Source organism: Panthera uncia, chromosome C2, assembly GCF_023721935.1.
Source record: "Panthera uncia isolate 11264 chromosome C2, Puncia_PCG_1.0, whole genome shotgun sequence".
Classification (NCBI taxonomy): domain Eukaryota; kingdom Metazoa; phylum Chordata; class Mammalia; order Carnivora; family Felidae; genus Panthera; species Panthera uncia.
The window spans coordinates 146,392,685-146,405,954 of NC_064810.1; the positions used below are offsets into that span (position 1 = coordinate 146,392,685).

At 43.5% G+C, this 13,270-nt stretch overlaps 1 protein-coding gene across 12 annotated transcripts in view; it reads left to right on the forward strand.

The window, feature by feature from the left end:
- The window catches only part of ULK4 (unc-51 like kinase 4), a 567,621-nt gene that overhangs the window by 86,553 nt on the left and 467,798 nt on the right, over window positions 1-13,270 (forward strand). For 11 of the 12 annotated variants that reach the window (XR_007457564.1, XR_007457565.1, XM_049629926.1 and 8 more), the window contains exons 18-19: window positions 5,392-5,499; window positions 9,796-9,879. Coding sequence is in view for 10 of the 12 variants with exons in the window: in XM_049629926.1 (XP_049485883.1) it covers window positions 5,392-5,499; window positions 9,796-9,879 (192 nt within the window). In the remaining 2 variants the exon portion in view is untranslated. The remainder of the gene's footprint in view (window positions 1-5,391; window positions 5,500-9,795; window positions 9,880-13,270) is intronic. The other variant, XM_049629922.1, reaches the window with a different exon arrangement.

The following is a 13,270-nucleotide window of genomic DNA, read 5'->3' on the forward strand; positions in this document are numbered from 1 at the left end:
TTTTATTTGCTTTTCCTGACAGTTTTCCTTTTTTTTTTTTTAAATGTTTATTTATTTTTGAGAGAGAGAGAGAGAGAGACCTTGGATGCACAACTGGGAAAGAGGCAGAGGAAGAGCGAGATGGAGAATCCCAAGCAGGCTTTGCACTGCCAGTGCAGAGCCCCGTGCGGGGTTGGAACCCACAAACATGGGATCACGATCTGAGCTGAAATCAAGTGTTGGATGCCCAAGGAACTAAGCCACCCAGGCGCCCCGACAGTTTGTTATTTTTGAGAGAAGGAATCCACCGATTATAGGTTATTTGTTTATATTTAGGCCTCAACAGGGAAGTGACAAGTTAGCAGTCCTTACTTGAGGTTCCCCATTACCTGATTTTAGGAGTTAGATGCCAACCGATACTGAGATAATTAAAGGTTACGTCCACGGCGATAATGTTAAAACTTTGATGTCAAGATGTCACCAGGAGAGGTTCATGCAGACTACGCTGCTTCGTTGCAATAATATTTTTGGTTATTAAATACAGAACAGAATTCTATTCCCGTCAAACAAGTTTGCCATCTGTCTTCTGCATCATTGACCTGTCTTTATGTGTCAAGACTTCCTTCTCTGCCTCGCTTTTTAACCAGCGCTTGTGAAAAGGAGGGTTTAAGTTTCAAGTCCACAGGTGTGATTTTACTTGTGAAGGCTTAATCAGAAACGCAGGATCCAAAGGAATGTAAGATTGAGTACAAATAAAATTCAGGCAAGGACTGTGAGGCTCACAGTGTTCTTATTTTATATGCCCTCACTATGTTTGGGACATTGAAAGTGGGGTTCTAAGACAGAAAAAGCCTGGGCAGAGTGCTGTCCGTTGGAATTTTTGGTTTACTTGAGTTTGTGGATGGAATACCTCTTATTTCAGAGGTTAGGGGAGAATACTGAGCAACATCTAATTTAAAAGGTTATGTTCTAGCTCTTACGATGACTGCTGCTGTGTCTCCTATTGGGAGTAGTTAGGTAGGGCTTTAAAAATGTCCCTGTGGGGTAAAAACACTGACTAGGAAATGCCAGCTACTTCCTGGATCTGGAGTTTAGTTCAGTTTCTGTTTGTAGCTGTTAATTGTATACCTGTGAACATGGACACTTAAGAACTATTTTGAGGGTCAAGAGCAAGCAAATGATATCTGTGCAAGTGTCCAAGCATTAGTTTTATAACTGCGGAACTTCCAAGCTTTGGTATTCATACTTCTTAGTTCGCCATCTTCCTGTCTTTTTGCCTTTGACCTGAGAGACTCAGTCCAGGCTACGTGAGATTGGTGCACATGTGACCATTTAGTTCAATCTGATGCCTTCGTATAAAGCCAGAAGAGGCCTCATTCCACCTTGTCAGAGTTGTGATAAAATGGGTTTGGATTTCAAAGCAGTTTAAAAAATACTACAATCTTAAATTACTATGTGTAGTGGCCAATCGACCAATCATGGCTTTAGTTGCAGAAGGATGGTCTCCATTAATGACAGTGTATATTTGCCTCAAAGCACAGTGATGCTAGAAATAAGCCCTCTCCCACCCCCTCATTTTCCTTTACTTAGGTTTTTCAAAAAATGGCACACAATACTAGCATAATGCTTGAATATCTGCCCTGGTTCCCCCCCCCCCCCCCCCCTCAGTTTCAGTGTTAGAAGGCCAGGTGAATTTTCACAGAATACAGGAAAACATACATAAGAACAGTACCTTCGAATTACTCATACTTTTGAGTTTGAAGAAGGACTAAACAAATCTATTTTTAACCTTTTGTTCTGTTTAGTATTGGCATTTTCAAATGTCATTGTACACAGGTCAACGAAAACTTGTTTTTCTCTTTGGTTATTTGTCCCTCATGTGGAATGGTTGTTTATTCTTACGGTTGTGCTTTTCAATATTAAAATTTCTTTAAAAATGACAAGTGAAGGGGCGCCTGGGCGGCTCAGTTGGTTTCGTGTCCGACTTTGGCTCAGGTCATGATCTCATGGCTTGTTGAGTTTGAGCCACACACGCTGGGCTCTGTGCTGACAGCTCAGAGCCCGGAGCCTGCTGCGGGTTCCGTGTCTCCCTGTCTCTTTGCCTGCTTGCACTCTGTCTCTGTCTCTCTCTCTCAAAAAATAAACATTAAAGAAAAAAACAAGTGGAAAATCTATGCAAATAACATTGCAGACAAGCATTCTGTGTTGTGTACCGTTTAGTGCTATCCAAAGTTAAACTGTTTTGCAAGTGAGCTGTCCGCTGGCTGTGGTGTTACTAGCTTGGATTATATGATGTGTATCTGTTTACAAGACACTAAGCTCCAAAGCAATTTCTGTTAAGCTGCAGGCGGTTCAGACAGTTTTATCTCTTTAGAGATCTTCAGCATTAAAGTGTTTTTAATTTCAAGTGACGTTGACGGATTCAAAACGCCAGTGGATTCGACAATGGGGAAATATTGTAAATCCCTGCCCCTAACTTGGTGAAGCAGAAAGTAGGATCTAGGTTTCCAATGTGGTATGAGGTTGAGTCTTTAAAAGAATTAGGCCTTTTACTTGGAGATAATTGTAGATCATATGCCGTCGTGAGAACTAGTACAGAGATACTGTGTGTTCTTGATCCAGTTTTTCACAATGGTAACATCTTGGGAGTCCTACGGTATGACATTACAGCCAGGATGCTGACACTGAGAGAGTTAAGGAACGGAGGCGTTTCATCACCAAGAATAGTTCGTGTTGCTGTTTATCATTTGTCTCATCCCCACTCCAGCCGCTGGCAGCCACTCATCTATTCTCCATTTCTATACTTGTATGATTTTGAGAATGGCGCGTGAGTGCAGTCATATCGTGTAGCCTTTCGGGACTGGCTTTTAGACTTTGGTGTCATTCTTTGGAGATTCATCCAGGTTGTTCCACGTGTCAGTAGTTGGTTCCTTTTTATTGCTTAATGGGACTCCATGGTATCAGTTGTACCACAGTTCGTTTAACCATCCCCCTGTTGCAAGACACCAGTGTCATTCCCAGGTTTGACAGTTATGAGTAAAGCTCTTACAAACACTGATGTACAGGTCTTTGTGTGGATGAAAGTCTTCATTTCTCTGGGAAAAATGCTTGAGATTTGGGGTTCAGGAAAGAGTGGACTTGCCACCAAATCACAGTTTCTCTGGGATGTATGCTTAGGGGTACAGTTTGCTGGGTCCTTTGGTATATGCATGTTGAGTGTTTTTTGGTTTTTGTTTTTTTTTCCAGACACTGCTGCAGTTTTCTAGAGTAGCTGTACCATTTTGTATCCTACCAGCAATTTCTGAGTGGTCTAGTTTTTCTCCCTCCTTAGCAGCAATTGGTGTTGTCACTGTTTTTATTTTTTTATTTTTGCCATTCTGATAGGTGTGTAGTGTTCTCTCATTGTGGTTGTAATTTGTATTTCCTTAACTGCTAATGATGTTGAACATGTTTTCATGTGCTTATTTGTCAACTGTATATCTTCTTTGAGCTTTTGGTGCCCAATCTACTTTCTACCTAGACCCTGAAGAGTTTACCCCATTCTCCCCTCCCCTAATTTTATAGTTTCATGTTTTACCTTTAAGTCCGTGATCCATTTTAAGTTCGTGTGTTGTATAAAGCGTTAGACTTAGGTTGAGGCTTGCTTTTTGTTCGTCCTTTGGATGGTCCGTCGCTCCAGCATCATTTGTTGAAAAGGCTGACTTTCCTCCTTTGGATTGCCTTTGCACTTTTCTCAAATCAGCAGGCCATACTTGTGGAGCTATTTTTGGATTCTGTGTTCCATTGATTGATATATCTGTCTCTGGCAGTGCCTCACAGTTTTGATTACATTATGTATATACTGAGTGTTGAGATCAGATTAATTTCAGCACTTTTTCCCCCAAATTGTTTTGGCTATTCTAATTATTTTACCTTTACACATAAATTTTGTTTTATTAAATTTTTTTTTTTTAATTTTTTTTTCAACGTTTTTTATTTATTTTTGGGACAGAGAGAGACAGAGCATGAACGGGGGAGGGGCAGAGAGAGAGGGAGACACAGAATCGGAAACAGGCTCCAGGCTCCGAGCCATCAGCCCAGAGCCTGACGCGGGGCTCGAACTCACGGACCGCGAGATCGTGACCTGGCTGAAGTCGGACGCCCAACCGACTGCGCCACCCAGGCGCCCCTTATTAAATTTTTTTTTAATGTTTGTTTTTGAGAGAGAGACAGAGTGCAAGTGAGGGAGGGACAGGGAGGGAGAGGGAGACACAGAATCTGAAACAGGCTCCAGATTCTGAGCTAACATTATGAGATGTTAGCACAGAGCCTGACTTGGGGCTCGAACTTGGGAATGGCAAGATCATGACCTGAGCTGAAGTCGGACCCTTAACTGACTGAGCTACCCAGCACCCCTTGTTCGGTTTATATTTAAGTATTTGATATTTTTAGTGTTTGCAAATAGCATTTTTTTTTAATGCTCATTTATTTGTGAGAGAAAGAAAGAGAGAGGGAGGGAGGAAGGAGGGAGTGGCAGAGAGAGACAGAGAGAGAGGGAGACAAGCTCCCTCTCTGAAGCAGGCTCCAAGCTCTGAGCTGTCAGCACAGAGCCCGTTTTGGGGCTGGAACTCACAAATTGCGAGATCCAGACCTGAGCCGAGGTTTTATGCTTAACCAGCTGAGCCACCCAGGAGCCCCTGAATTACGCTGTTTTAGAGCAGTGCTTCTACACTACGTATTTTGTTTGTTTGTTTCAGAATCGGGCCCCTCTATATGTAGCACCCTGAACCTACTCTATCTTACTTTATGGGTCACACTGTGATTTCATTGACGTGTGTTCTGGTGTATGAATTCCGGCAATGAGTGTATGTAATTTTCTTAGCATGACACCTAGGAAATTAACTGGATTTGATAAAATAGCCTACTGAATTTTTAAGTGGATTATATTGACACTTCGGAATAACATTTACTACTCTGAGATTTTGGGAGGAGTCATTTAAAAGTTTAAGGCAGTGTAAGACTTTTTTCGAAGTTGGAGGTGCTGGAGCCTGGTAGGCTCTGTCCTGCCATCTGTGTTCAGTTCTGGTGTCTGAGTGAACTGGATGGAGACCTGCTGCCCTCTTTGAAGCCTCCGTTCCTTGTGTTTAGAGACTGAGTAACAGTGGCCTTGCAGGATCAGCGATGGAGTGCAAGATCTTAGTAACTGACAAGTGCTGTATGTATGTGCCTGTCTTTCACTAGATACATTTTTACCTTTCTCTGGGACACTTACTGCTTTCTCAGGAATAAGACCCATGTTTTGAAAATAATTTGGAAACTAGTTCTTAAAAATGGAGAGTGAATTTTGTTGAGTGTCTTGTCTTTTACCTATAGGTTAAAGAACTAAGAGATACATATGAACTAATCTCTCTCTTTTTCCCCCCCCCTTTTCAGGCAATTACTGTCTTAACTGAGTTAATTAGGGAAAACTTCAGAAATAGCAAATTAAAACAGTGCCTCTTACCAACTCTTGGGGAGCTGATCTACCTTGTAGCCACCCAGGTGAGACCTTCTGATTACCTCTATTGCTATTTGACATGTTCTGACATATCCTGGCTAACAAGCGTTAATATCCTATAAAAGTTGTTTTGGTTTCACCCCTTAGAGCATTGCATGTTGGAATCAGCTTGTCCAGTTCTGCAAATCATTAAAAAAAAAAAAAAAAATTACATTGTGCAGATCAATTTGGGAAGTACTGTTATCTTGATAATTTTGAGTCTTCTGCTGTGTATTTGGAATTGTACTGAATGTGTCTTTTTTTTTTTTTTTAACGTTTTTATTTTAGAGAGCGAGAGAGTGAGCATGAGTGGGGGGGAGAGGGGCAGAGGAGGAGAGAGAGAGAGAATCCCAGGCAGGCTCCATGGTCAGTGGTCATTGCAGAGCCTGACATGAGGCTTGATGCCATGAGCCGGGGGTCATGACCAAGTTTTGCAGGCCCCCAGAGTAAAAGCAGACTTTCGGTGCTCAGCTTAGCCTTTATGCTTGCAGTTATCTAACTTTTGGTTTGATTCTTTGTTTCCCTGTCAGATCTCTGATGCATTGTGAGGATGTCAGAATAAAAAGAGTTGCTTTCATTAGAAGAGTGGTCAGGTGCCTAGTTGGCCGTCTGATCAGGGATGAGAGTGTAGTGTAATTCTTTTTGTTGTTTCTTTTCTTTTCTTTTTTTGAATTATTATTATTCCCTCCAGCTTAATTGAGATATAATTGGCATGCAGCCAACTGTACATGTTTAATGATTACAATTTGATCAATTTATACACACACACACACACACCTGTGAAAGCATCACCACAGTTCAGAAAATGAACATACCTGTCATTTCCAAAAGACTCTGCACACTTTTTGCAATAATACCTTCCTCCTGCCCTTCCTACTGCTGCCCGCATCAACTCATTTACTTTCTGTCACACAGACTAGTTTGCATTTTCTAGAATCTTTTGGAATCATATAGCATGCTATTTCTATTTGCTTTGAGAAGTAGATGTAAAGAATCCCCTTCTTTGGTACATACTTTAATTGGATATAAGCTAGGCTATTTTAATAAAGGGGTGGTTCTGTGGCATTTGACTTCAACTTAGGTTAGCAAACTGGAAATGGAAGTTAGGTCCCTGGATCCATAAAAATCATTAACTTTTCACGAGATGAGGGCTTTTCTGGAACGGTCACTCTGAATATATGTGAACCTTCAAATCTCCGCTCAGTGCTGGTGTAGTAAGACTGACCCGATGTGATAGTGTGTATTGTGTACAATACAGAGACCTAAGCCCTGTCCTGTTGGCTCTCTGGAAGCACCCCAAGGTGACAGGCTTGAGAAGGGAAGAGCAGAGCAGAATCGGCCAACAACATGATGAGGCAGTTTGCTTATTGTTTGTGTGTATTTTCTTTTATCAGGGGTACCTCCCACCTTGAGCCTGGGCGTTCCTGTTGTGTCACCTTTTTGTCCAGCTGATAATGATCTCTCACCTGCCCTGTTGCAAGAACTCTTAGATGACCTCTTTGCTTTGCTCTGTGCCTGTTACCCTCTGTTAGCCAGACGGAGCCTGTGAAAACCACGGGCATCTACAGTGTCTGTCACTCCTCAGAGCCCTCCAGTGCTTCTTCCTGTCACAGCCAAATCCTGCCACTGACCTTGTAGGCCCTGGGGGGCTGCCTTCCCGGTACCTGTGTGACCTCCTCTCTCCCTGCTGTCCTACTCCCTTCCTCCTCCCGCCACACTGACCTCCCCATGGCTCTTTGAACCCGCCATGCCACACTCCTGCCTCAACACCTTTGCACTTGTTCATCCTGCTGGCAGTGATTCTCCCTGAGATACTTGCGTTTTCTCTGTTCGGATCCCTTCAGAGGGTCTTCACCTTGTGTGGTCTTGCGTGGTAGGAGATGGGGCCACCCTACCTACGGTCTTCCTCTCGCTCCGTACCCTGCTCTGGTTTTCTTTGTAGCAGCCCCAGCATCTTGACTGACTTGTCTTGTTTTCTCCTCCTCCACCTACTTCTTCCTTCTTTCTCTTCTTCGTCTTCTTCTTTCCCCACTAAATACTATTAAGACAGAAAATTTATCAGTCCTGTTCACGGCTGTGTGACCATCATTTAGAAGAATTCCTGGCACTTCGTAAGTGCTTCTATAAGGCGCACCCCACACCAAGACCAACGGGACAGGAGGGAGTGAGCAAGGAGGCAGGGCTGGAGAGACTGGCCAGCATGTTCAGGAAGGAATCTGGATGAGTCCGATGTCGTCGTCTTAAGCCTGTGAGCAAGGGGAAGTCACTAGGGTTTTAAAGAAGGGTAATGGTGTCATCTGATTTCAGTGCCAGAGGGATGACTCTGGCTTAAAGGTGGAGAATAGGTGGGAGAATGGTAAGAAAAGATTCTGAGCTGAAATGAGAGTAAGTGAAGTAGGAGTGAAGTTAGGCGTGCGAAGAGGGTGTTTCAGGAAAGAGAAAGCCAGTAGGGCTGCGGTAGCTGACGGTCCCTGAAAAAGTTCTGAAAAGAGCCTGCTGGATCGAGTGGTGTGAAAGTCACCAGAAACTCAACAGGAGCTGTTTTATATGTTTATTTACTTGACTTCAAGCGAGGGAGTTGGAAGAAAGCATCCTGGAGCGCGCTGAGCCTCTAGCAGGAGGTGAGGAAGCTGGGACCAGCAATGTGAATCGAGAATAGGTGTGAAAAGGAATGGAGGGGCCGAGGCCGAAGGGAGCCCCGTTTGGAAGATGGGGACGGTGAGGTTATTGTAGTGGAAATGGAAAGGACCCCGTGGACGGGGCTTGGAAAATTTAGCAGTATGGGGTAGATAGCAAGGTAATGACGCTGGAGGAGGCAGGATGGGAATGGGATGCTGGGCCCACGGGGAAGGGGTGGAGGAGCCTGTCCCGTTGTAACCGCTGGGTGTAGGTAGCAGACGGCTTCAGGGGTAGGAACGCCGGGAGCTGCTTTCTCACTCACGACTTCCGTGATCTCTGTGGCGGAGGAAAGTCGGTGTGGTGGCCAGAGGATCACGGCTGTGAAGAGGCCCTTTCTGAGAGGGAGTCGGAGGGAGTCGGAGAACCGGATGCTGCAGAGTGAGAGGGAATTGGTCGGAGAACAGGATGCTGCAGAGTGAGAACGAAGCTCCCTGGGCTTGCTGATCCCACGTCATCCATGGGCTCTGTGTTCTGGGGTCACCCCTCTCAGAGCCCGGCTGCCTGAGCGCAGGCCTGGGGAAGCAGGCCGCCGGCTCCCTCGGGGGTTGGTTTCCCCAGAGAAGGGAAAAGGACATGCGGGAAGGGTTTTGGCCTTTGGCAGGAGGGATTAAACGGCAGACCAGGGGATCTAAGTGGCTGGGGGAGGGTAGGCGATAGAGTACAGAAAGGGTGTGGTAGACGGTCTGAACAAGTGAGCTGGAAGGGAAGAAAGTCACGTTTGGACGTGAAATTGGGTACTGAATTTTTGTGATTTTCGATAGTGATTTTCAAGCTGCAGCAGCCTGGGATGATAATGTCTAGCCTCTGACCTGTGTGGGATTCTGTGATGGAGCAAGGATACGGTTTTAATGGGTCATGATTCTCAGCATACGTATAAAAAGCATCTGGACCAATAAGGTACCAGTTCTAAAATTTGGATGGTCTTAAATATTTTCTCCAAACAGAACCTAAAGAGATTCATTGCCTTAAAGGGATTAATTGCCCCCCCCCCCAATCTTTCTGTGTGGTACCTAATTTATAATTAGATTTTATTTGAGAAATTACAGTCATGTTTCTGTGGTTGTTACCCTAACTTGGTTCTTCTGTGAGCGAATCCTTGCCGATATCATTAAAATCAGCGAACCCACCAGTCACACTTGCTTATTTTTATTTAGCACCTTGTCTTACCGGGCAACATACTGCCTTTTACTTATGCTTGTGGGTTTTCCTGAGATCCTCCTCAGAGCTGTGTGTTCTGTGCTTTCAAATCCTTTCAAATAATGGAATACCTTTCAGGTAGGAATATCTGTATTCTCACCTACGATTGTCAGTAGAGTAGTTTCTCTGCCAGGTGGATCGTATTGTCCTTTCTTCGTTTTCTTTTTTTTTCTTCTTCCTGCCTGGCTTCTGATGAAGGGGTCTGATGAACATCATATAGAACATGAGGAGAAAGGAGAAACACCTTGTATGTACAACGTGGTCAAAGACCCCCTCACTGGGTCAGAATTGCCAGGTAGTGATACTTTTCAGTAGGATATTAAGAAGCTTCAGAGAGTTTGTATGTTTGAAACGGCCTTTTTCTCGAACGGGTTAATCTCTTTTGTGCTGTTAGCTTCACTGCTTTTCCTTCCACTTTTTTTTAGGAAGAAAAAAAAAAGAACCCTAGAGAATGCTGGGCCGTTCCCTTGGCTTCGTACACAGTGCTAATGAGGTGCCTTCGGGAAGGGGTAAGGCTCCTTTGTGGTCCTCTGTAGACACCCGCCGTCGTAATAACCCTTCAGGCGCTGTGTGAGGAGTGTAGCCTGCAGCCGTGCGGGGAGCTTGTCAGCCGAGTCTCGCTCCTGAATTTAAATAATCCCGACAAGCCGCTGTGAGCAAGTGACCTGTGGTCATTCAGCTCGCTCATTCACTTTTTGAAGCATCTCGCCTTTTTAAAATACGATAGCAAACACAAGCAGCGTAAGCAGCTTTTTCATAACCTATCCTCAGTACTCCCCTGCTCTTAAACTCCTTGACACACCAGTTTAGCAAGCAGGGTGTACGCAGAGACCTCGCTGGGGGCCTCAAAAGCCCCGTGATTATCTTGTCGGCTTGCCATTGTGCAGTTCAGAAACAGGAACCTTCCGCCAGTATCCACTGATTTTAATATTAAGTGGTATTTATCATGTGATTCTTTTTTTTCCAATTTATTCACGGTCTTTCTCATGCCGTTGGTGGTGGCTGCAAACCAGCCAGCTGGCCAACTAACCGACTGGCATAGGGAGCTCGTGTGTGTGACTTTGTAAAGAATTGAGTAGCTGACCTAAAAGGGTCACGTTTTCTGTTTGCTTTAAAGCATTTGACATTGTTTCACCCAAGGCAGAGCCATAGGCTAAAGACATTCCTTCAGGAATGAAAAAACCACGTCACAGTAAACATGTTCCTTTTGAGTTCATTACTTCCTGCGTCATTGAATGGTAAGGGTTCCAGGTGCAGGAGCGCTCTGCACGGTCTTGCCCTAGTGATCCAGAAAGGAAGTTTGAAAACTTCCTAGCCCGTAGGGTTGGAGATGTCGGCTGTCATTATGGCGTATGAATAAAGCCAGTAAACTGTGCTTTACCAAAGATAACGAGAATTAAGTCATGTTTCTCTGTAGTCAAAAGACGTGTTTCAGTTTATCACTCAAGACCTCAAGCTAGGCACACTTGGGGACACACAGATGAAGAAGGTGAATACTCTTCACGCACAGTGATCTGACCTATTGGGGGAGATCAGATAAAAACAAAGTGGATTATGTCAACTGTATAAATGTGGAAGCACAGAACTATGGGAACTCAAAGGAGAGAGGGAGCCTTCTAGGAACTTTTTTCACAGCGTAAAGAAATTTTGCAAACTTTGTATCTTAATTTTTAAAACTAAGATTGTTAGGGAAAAATCTGTTATTTGACGGCCAACAGGACTGATTAGGGAATTTCAGTCCCTGCCTGACGACTTTCCCTTCCAGATTCTTGTTCCCACCCTGCTTGCCTCAGGTGCCAAATTACTACTGTTGTGAAAATAAGTAAAGTTCTGCACCATAAGATGCCCTATGGGACTAAGACAAGCTCTAATTCCCAGTTTAGAGACTCCTCTTCTGGGTTCTTCCTGCCCTGTTTGCAGCGTGCCCGAAAGCCATCAGGAATGCGGAAGATGACGCTATAAATTACCCTTCCCACCTGCATTCGGCACTCAGATCGATGGATGAATGGATAAAGAATACACACACACACACACACACACACACACACCACATCTTTATCCATTCACCCATCGATGGACATTTGGGCTCTTTCCATACTGTGGCTATTGTTGATAGTGCTGCTATAAACATGGGGGTGCATGTGTCCCTTCGAAACAGCACACCTGTATCCCTTGGGTAAATGCCTAGTAGTGCAGTTGCTGGGTCTTAGGGTAGTTCTATTTTTAGTTCTTTGAGGAACCTCCATACTGTTTTCCAGAGTGGCTGCACCAGTTTGCATTCCCAACACCCACTCTCTTTAAAAACAAACAAACAAACAAAACCCAAAAAAACTGGTAACAGATTTCTTCTCTGTCCTTCCTGGATTGCAGCTTGCTCTTTTCTTTCAAGGAGTAGCCACTATTCTTACTTTATGATAAACATTCCCAAGTATTTCTTTATCACGTTTCCATCTTTGATTGGTTCTTAAGGCTGAACTTTATATAAGTAAATGGCACCAAATCCTGTGGAGACTTTATTTTGCTCAAAATTAGGTTGAAGTTGATACATGCCAATTGTGTAAACTATAGTTCATTTATACTACTGCATTGTATGTTGTTGGAATGTGCCTCAATACACTCAGACACACGTGTGTATCAGTTTGTATTCCCACCAGTAGGGTATAGGAGTACCCTTGAACCCATGTCTTGAACATTTGATCTAGTCAGACTTTAAATTTTTGTCAATCTTCTGGGCATTAAATGTTTTCTCATAATAGCTTTAATATGCATTTTTGTGGTTACTAATATGGTCACCATCCTTTTTTATTTATCTTGTTTTGTTGGGGGGGGGGATTTATGTTGCTTTGTAGGAATTCTCTACACTGCCTCCCTTACCACAAGCCTGCTGTTATAAAATGTTTGAAATAACTAGAAAAGGAAAGAAGACTATAATGACCTTTATTTCCATCACTTAGTGTCAACAGTTTTTAACATTTTGCTCTCCTTGCTTTGTTGTAATATAGGTGTGTATGTATATATTCATATGTACATGCATTTATTCATTTATTTACATTCATTTGTTTTCTGAACTGTTTGAAAAAAAACGCAGGTGCCATTGGCACTTCATCCATTGGAATGTTTGTGTATTCTGGATACTAATCTTTGGTTTATATGTGTTACTAGATCCTTTCTGATGGTGGTTGGGCTTTTCATTTTCTTAACCAACTGAGCCACCCAGGTGCCCCAAGGGCTTTTCATTTTCTTACAATATCCGATGATAAGCAGAAGTTCCTCATTTTAATGTAGCTAAATTTATCAATTTTTTTCTGTTATGATTAGCTTTTTGTGTCTCATATGCTTCTCTACTTCACCATCATTAGATGGTCTATTCCATTTTCTTCTGAAAGTTTTAGTTTGGGGCGCCTGGGTGGCTCAGTCAGTTGAGCGGCCGACTTCGGCTCAGGTCACAATCTCGCGGTCCGTGAGTTCGAGCCCCGCGTCGGGCTCTGTGCTGACCGCTCAGAGCCTGGAGCCCGTTTCGGATTCTGTGTCTCCCTCGCTCTCTCTGACCCTCCCCCGTTCATGCTCTGTCTCTCTCTGTCTCAAAAGTAAATAAACGTTAAAAAAAAAAAAATTAAAAAAAATAAATACAAGTTTTATTTTTCCTTTATTTAGAACTTTATTTGTAATTGTTCTGTGTGCGCGCTGCTGTGTATGGGTACTTTTATCTTTTTAAAAATGTTTTTATTTTTGAAAGAGTGCGTGGGCAGGGGAGGGGCAGAGAGAAGGAGAGAGAGAATCTCAGGCTCCGCACTGTCAGCACAGAGCCTGACACAGGGCTTGAACTCACAAACCACGAGATCAAGATCTGAGCTGAAATCAGCTGAGTCGCCCTGGGTAGTTTTATCTTAAAAAAAAAAA